The sequence below is a fragment of the Panicum virgatum genome, chromosome 5N (genome assembly GCF_016808335.1).
Source record: "Panicum virgatum strain AP13 chromosome 5N, P.virgatum_v5, whole genome shotgun sequence".
NCBI classification, from domain to species: domain Eukaryota; kingdom Viridiplantae; phylum Streptophyta; class Magnoliopsida; order Poales; family Poaceae; genus Panicum; species Panicum virgatum.
This window is the reverse complement of record NC_053149.1, coordinates 40169359-40176516: the sequence shown is the minus strand read 5'-3', so window position 1 is coordinate 40176516 and position 7158 is coordinate 40169359. Positions and strand designations below refer to the sequence as shown.

General features: G+C 40.7%; 1 protein-coding gene across 2 annotated transcripts; it reads right to left on the bottom strand.

The window, feature by feature from the left end:
* LOC120672724 (casein kinase I-like) lies at positions 1–5055 on the bottom strand. 2 transcript variants are annotated; one of them, XR_005674263.1, is made up of 15 exons: positions 4817–5055; positions 4662–4702; positions 3708–3777; positions 3470–3618; positions 3219–3314; positions 3028–3098; positions 2754–2815; positions 2588–2651; positions 2412–2496; positions 2193–2319; positions 2009–2088; positions 1864–1924; positions 1159–1298; positions 598–1055; positions 1–322 (listed from the first exon to the last, which is right to left on the bottom strand). XR_005674263.1 is itself a non-coding variant. In XM_039953277.1 (14 exons), the coding sequence occupies exons 1-14, from the start codon at positions 4890–4892 to the stop codon at positions 759–761; spliced, it is 1419 nt and encodes a 472-aa protein (XP_039809211.1). In that variant the 5' UTR covers positions 4893–5055; the 3' UTR covers positions 21–758. The 2 variants fall into 2 exon arrangements, 1 of the variants encoding a protein (XP_039809211.1); XM_039953277.1 differs by having other exon boundaries at positions 21–1055.
* Between the last annotated feature and the right edge of the window lie 2103 nt (positions 5056–7158).

The following is a 7158-nucleotide window of genomic DNA, read 5'->3' as shown; positions in this document are numbered from 1 at the left end:
TTTGAACAGCTTGTCAAACATATAAAAGTTATATCAATAGATTCATATCACAAATCTTTAAATATGACATTGATTTTATAGCTACTGCTAAGAATAATTGACCGTAAGTGCACTAGCCTAAGACTTTTCCAAACCCTAATATGCCCAATAAAACAAATGAAGGGACTGCAGAACAAATAGTAAGCATGCTAGCTTTAGGAATTGAATCAAGCACGCCCAGACGTTCCCTTTTGCTCACTGAGACAAGATGAAGGGGTCAACACTTTCACTTGAGATTGCATCATCTTCTTCCACGTTTTTTGAGATGCCAAAAGTCCACAACCTACAAGCACAAGCGCCCCCAAATACTAGAACAGCAATCACTTTGGTTACTTACAATTTGCATTTAGAAACAGGCGTTGCATTCAGACACCAGCAGCCAGAGTACGAGCCAGCTGACAGCTCGAGACACAATATTATGTGGAAGGTACTAAAGCAGAATCTTAAAGCACAATAAGAACACATTGGAACATGTACAGAGCCCAAAACATAGCCATGATGCCTTTTAAGGCAAAAGCTGCTCAAGAGCATAGATAGGCCATTATTTTGCCAACTAACCTGCAGTGCTTTGGATCAGCAGGCTGCCTTGCAGCTCCAGCTAGTAGCTTGTTGATCACAGGGGATAGATGAGACTGAGGGTAGCTCCAAAAGTACATCCTTGCACTTCATCTGGTCTTCAGTAGATCATATTGATACATGTCCACTGGATTTAGAAGATACTAGTAGTGGATCCTATCATTGGCATCAAAATTTAGACCTTGGATGCCCCTTAAAGTGGACTCACAGCTCTTGGTGTTGGACATGAGCCTGCCAGACGATGAAAGCCTAAGCCTGGGGTCTGCGTACTCCAGCATCTGTGAGGTCCTATGTGGGGGAGCATTTCTTTGGAAAGTCCCTGGACTTGCATCTGCATTACGACTGTGTATTTCAGCTTCACCAGTTGGAATTCGGCTACTAGAAACAGCAGGACGCCTCAAAGATCCGCTTGACTGACCCAAGAAAGTCGAACTTGGGAACTATAAATTATTTGAGGTGTCAGAAATTACATAGAAAAATCACAGGCACCTAAAGTTGCCATGTGAGCAATACATGATAACAAACAATTAACTAAAAACTCACCACAACATCTTTTGATGAGGACTGTTCTTGCCTAACTGGATATTTCTGTTTTGAGAAGCTGACGGCATTTATTCCTGCAGGTGGTACCTGACGCCGCAAAGGATCATCGGACCACCCACTTCTCCTTCCATCTTCAGTGCCTAAATTAATTCAGGAGAAAGTTAGCCCTACACAGACATAGTCGGCTAACATTTTTTTTTTACCAGCATGCAGGAGCGGCACGTCATTCCATTAAAGAAGAGAAATAAGTTACAACTGCAACACCACTTCATTTAAATAATGCAAATTAAGAGATACATAATAGCTACTGTTAAATCAACAGAAGAATGCTTTTGAAAATCCTTCTGAGTCAAGGTATCTGGCATGGAACATATAGTTCTTTTTTTTTACAAACGTAGGTTATGCAATTACCATACATAATAAATATTGGTGTACTTCTAATTTGTGTTACACATTTCTAATTGTGCAGGTATTGTTTTTTTAAGCAATTTGTGCAGGTATTGTTATCATATAGAAAAAATATTTCAGGTATTCATAATCAAGGTGGGAGAACCAGAAAGACTTTGATTGCTCATTTTGTTTATCATCCAATTGATGATGCAGCTCATTTTGCATGATATATCCAATCCTATGCGCTCATAAATTACATTCACATACAACTAATGGGTGATAGTAGTTGAATAATCAATCACAACACAGGCACACCTGACAGTCTGTTATTATTTGCCACAGGAGCCATCCCAGAGCTTTGACCTGCTGCTGCAGCCTATAACAAGAGATCAAGTTCATGACGATATTTGTATGTGGTTATAGACAAGTGCAGAAAGAGAGCACTATGGATTGTACAAACCAAAGCACGAGGTGGAACAGACATTTCTGACTGCTGGTACTTAATAATGGTCCAGTCAAAAACATAATCAAACTGAAATCCTACAGGTAGAAGAAATTTCCTCTTAGACGGGTCTCCAATGGAGCATATCCTCAAACAGCATACTGTAAAACATTAGCTATCAAGCTATAAACAGATAACCAACCCTCTCGAATAAAAAGGTCTCTGAACAATCTCTTCAGGTATTGATAGTCAGGCGTATCTTCAAAACATAATGAGCGGCAGTAATGGAAGTAGGATACAAATTCAGTAGGGTATCCACGACAGAGAGCCTGCAATTAAGAAAAACATAAGAAGCAATAATTCCTCAATAATCACTAACTCCTCAATAATCATGATTCAGTTTCCAGCAAAGGAAAAGCACATCGACTGAAGTGGCAATCTTCCTTTCACTAATTTTATCGTACTTCTGTTTCTTGGTCCCAGCTTTTAGACCCTGCCATGGAAGACTGGCACAGTAAGGGCAATTGTTAGTACACAACAAGTTACAGGAAGCGGGAATAGAATAACAACACAAAATAAAGCACCCATAAGACTAACCTTCCTTTTAAGAAGTACATGAGTACATATCCAAGAGATTCCAAGTCGTCCCTCCTGCTTTGTTCTATTAGAAAAGCAGAAAAAATAAAGTTACTATTTCGTGAAAATAGGCATAACAGAATATAAGCAAAATAAATCCAATGCTTAACTTGAAATGTTAACTTACCAACTCCAAGATGCGTGTTTACACTTGCATAACGTGCAGTCCCAGTCAAATTTTTTTGCTCTCTGCACGTCAGAAGAAAAATGTCATACACCTTCTTAGGCTGGGCAAATAGTATGCCTAATCAAGTCTTCAACATTCTATCTAACCATCTATTGACAAGATCTAATATACAAATATCAGGAAGTACAACATCAATATCATGATGTAGATTGAAAAAAAGAAAGGCTTAACTGTCACCCTCAGAGTCAAGGATTGAAGAACTGCAGCATATTACCTGTATGGAATGTGCTGGCGGGTTCCACTGTCCCTGTATTTCTTCGCCAGACCAAAATCAATTATGTATACCTGCCAGAGAACAGAGAAAATGTGAAAATCCCAACTACCTAAGGGAAGACCAAGACCCTCAAACCTATATGTACATAAACCATGTCTGCAGAAGTGAATGCCTGATGCTAACGGACTTGCCTGACTTGTTTTCCTTCCACGGCCGATGAGAAAATTGTCTGGCTTAATATCTCGGTGCAAGAAGGACTTCTGATGAACATACTCAACCCGGTTGATCTACAAAAATTTGAAGTTAAAAACACTGATATATATATATATATATATATATATATATATATATATATATATATATATATATATATATATATATATATAACCGGCTAGTATCGTATTGAATAATAATGGAGGTTATGCTTGCATATATAACATACCATTTGATCGGCAAGCATCAAAACAGTCTTCAAGGACAGTTTTCGGTTGCAGAAGCTGAAAAGGTCTTCAAGGCTTGGCCCCAAGAGGTCCATAACAAGAACATTGTAGTCACCCTCAACACCAAACCAGTTGACGTTTGGAATTCCAGCTGCAAGAGAAAATAGAATGCAAGTTATAACATAAACAAAATAAATAAATAAATGTAGGACAGCACGACTAGAAAGGAACATGCATTACTTCCGCCCTGCAGTATCCTGTACAGCTTTGACTCGTACAGTAACTGCGGATGTTTTGTCTTCACACTTTCCTGGACAAGACATAAAGAGAAAGGTTTTGTCAGTATGTACAGTCCAAACCCTGCAGTTGTTTAAAGTGGTAATCAAGAGAAGTAGACTGAATGATACATTATAATGATTCCTACACAAGTAACCATTTTGCAAAGTATAACATAGTGAAATGGGTTCCATTTATAGAACAGAAACAAAACAAGCAAGTTAATCATTTTCAAATAGGAGCACTGTTCACCTACGCGGCCATTTACACCGTTTATTACACGGCGTGTAAACGCTACTCAATGGGTAGCCATGTAGGCCGATTAACCGTGTAAAGCCATGTAAAACCGTTTCGACCGTTTAAAAGGCCATTTAAACGGCCATATATTCCGACTATTTGCTAAATGGTGGGTGACCGACCGTTCACCGTTTAACGTTTAGGCTTACATTAGGAGCCAATCATGTTGTTTCTACTTTTTTTCTTGAATAAAAAGAAGTGTACTACATCGATATGCTTAGGAGAATGAGATTTACCAAAAGGGTCCGGCTGCACCTTCTTTCACGCGAAATCAATCTATGAAGTTTAACTCTATGGAACTAACATGAATACAGCTTACTAACTACTCCAAGGTTGCAATGAAGGCGAGTTATAGGCAGCATTAGATTCACAAACATACATATGAAACCATGGATAAGCTTTTGCTATCAATGTCCTAATATTATATAATTCAACAAGCAAAAAACTCCCCACCAAGTTAGTAGATTTTTCCTAGAGACAAAATATACAATCAGCTCACTACCCTAAATCGAAACTGCACACATCAAAAGAAAGTATCTTCACTGCCCAATGTATATAAGTGAACAGAACAAAGGAGCTCAGGGAACATCGAAATAGATTAATCGCTTCGTGTGAACTGACCAGCTTAATCGCGACCTCCTCGTTCGTCTGCACGTGAGTACCTGCAGCACCAGCGCCAAACAAACAAACCAGCCATCAGAACCACGGGAAAAAAAGGCGAGAGCTTTCCCATCAGGCCGCAACAGTTAAGCGGGGAGGGAGCCGGCGGCACGGACCGAGGAAGATCTCCCCGAAGGAGCCGCTCCCGAGCTTGCGCCCGAGGCGGAACTTGTTGGCCACGCGCGGCTCCATCGGCGCGTGCCCACCAGCCGGAGACGGGGGGAATCGAGAAGTGCGGGGGTTGGGGAATGGGAGCTTCTAGGGTTTGTGAGGAGGATCGGAGTGCGGCGGAATCGGGGATTTTTTTTTTCTTTTGGAAGGCGGTGGTGCTTTGTTTGGGTTTCCGTGAGCGAGCGAGGAGCACAGAGGCACCACTACGCGCAACCTTAGTCTTATTTGGTTTCATGTGTCCTAAGAATTATTTGGTTTCATGTGTCCTAAGAAAAGTGTTAGGAAATTTTGACAGCTAATTATAGTGTCAAATAAAGCTAATTTACAAAACTAACTTCAGAACACCTGCGCTAGGAACATTGAAGAATCTAACGAGACATTTGACCGTGTGATTAGAGAATGGTAATGTAGCATCACTGTAGCCAATCATCGATTAATTACCGTCATTAGATTCGTCGTGAAAAGTTATACTCATCTCCAAAAAGATTTTGTAAATAGATTTCATTTAGCACTCCATGCATGCGAAATTCTTTTTTTGAGAAGCCTGCATTCTAGGAATGCTAGAGTAACCAAACAAAAGGCCATTGCCTCATCGGCGACGGGTCGGGTAAGACACTGGGTAGAGCAAATATGTGCTCGTGAAAATAATCAAAAGTATACCTTTATCTAGAAAATCTAGTGCGTAAAATTTTATATCCATATGGATACGGATCGGGTTTGGGGTACCCATCGAATATATTGACATTATAAATAACATTTGGTCGTATAGAGTAGCACATTTTGAATTTTTGCCCATACAACCAAACACAAAGCATTATAGTAAAATAAAGAACTAAACAGATCTTCTTGCACCATTTTTTTCTTATCTTCAGCACCTATTTTGTAGTTGTAAGTAAGTAGATGTGTTCAATTCTAGTTAAGTATGTTATCTAAAAATACGACAATGATCATACACATCACGACAAATAATAAGCAAAATATCAATGTCATTTTCACGTCTATTAGTTCACACAATTTCATTATCCATTTATTTAGTTCAAACAATCACAAAAAAATTAGATATAAAATTTATGAATTATATGAATTCACTAAATTATTTATTGTATTTTGGGTACTAGTATATTTATACCTATACCCGCAGGTAAAATTCCGTACCAATACTATCACCCGCCGGGTCATGTACCCTCGAGTACCCTCACCCTCGGGTAAATTGCCATCCCTAGCCTCATCGGCTTACCGTAATTTGGTGGAAAGTTGTCGGGTCGCAGTAAGAAAGTAGCGAGAATCCTTGTTTAACAAATGAACGCCTCCTTATTTTTTCAAAGTATCCTATTTAACATAAAAAATTATTTCTATTCATAAAATGACATTTACATTACTTCTCATCTATAGTATAAGTCTATAAATCTATAAATCTATCTATCTATATATCTATCTATACTATAAGGATCCTAAACTTTTGAAGTTATCATCCACCTGAAATTTTTTCCTACCTCTCACGATGTTCCTACCTATGTGAAAGATGGATATTGAAATTATGGTGATGAAAAAAACCACTATTTCTAAAATATTTCCGGCTAACCTACACGCCCGCCGGACGCAGTCCCGCCCTCGATCTGAAATTATGAACATTGAAATTACGTGCTGCTCCCCAATCCCCTCCCACCCCGGTGCTGCTCCCCTCCCTTGTCCATTCCCCTCCTGACGCGGCGACGCCCCTCCTTTCTCCTTCCACGATTCCCCTCCCCTCCCACGCCCTCAACCTCCGACGTCGCCGCACTCCTGTCCCCAACCTCCCACATCGCCACGCTCCCGCCATCCTCCGTTTAACACCGCCTCCGCTCACTCCGCGGTGGCGATGCCGACGCCACGGGCGCCGAGTCCCGCGAGTGCTACCTTCGAAGCCCAACAAGATGGACCCCATTGAGATCCGCCTCTCGCGCTTCACCTGTTGCACGCTATCCGGGGAACCACCCCATACCATACCAGCATCCACAGCTGCCCTGTTACTACTGATGCTGCTTTTTTTTTTTGAGGGTGCTACTACTGATGCTGCTGCTACCACTCCAACCAAAGCTGAAGCCAGGCCTCGCATCTCATCTCGGCCCAAGGCTCCAAGCACCTGTTTCTCTGACCCGGAATGGGTCCGGCCCAAGTAGCTGTCGTAAGAGAGTTCGATTCTTGTATCGGTGAGCAGAGTATAAGAGAGGGGACTTGCCTTGAGAAGGATTCATGTAAAAGACACACAATTCATATGAAATGAATCTGTCCTCGCCAATTTCTTGCT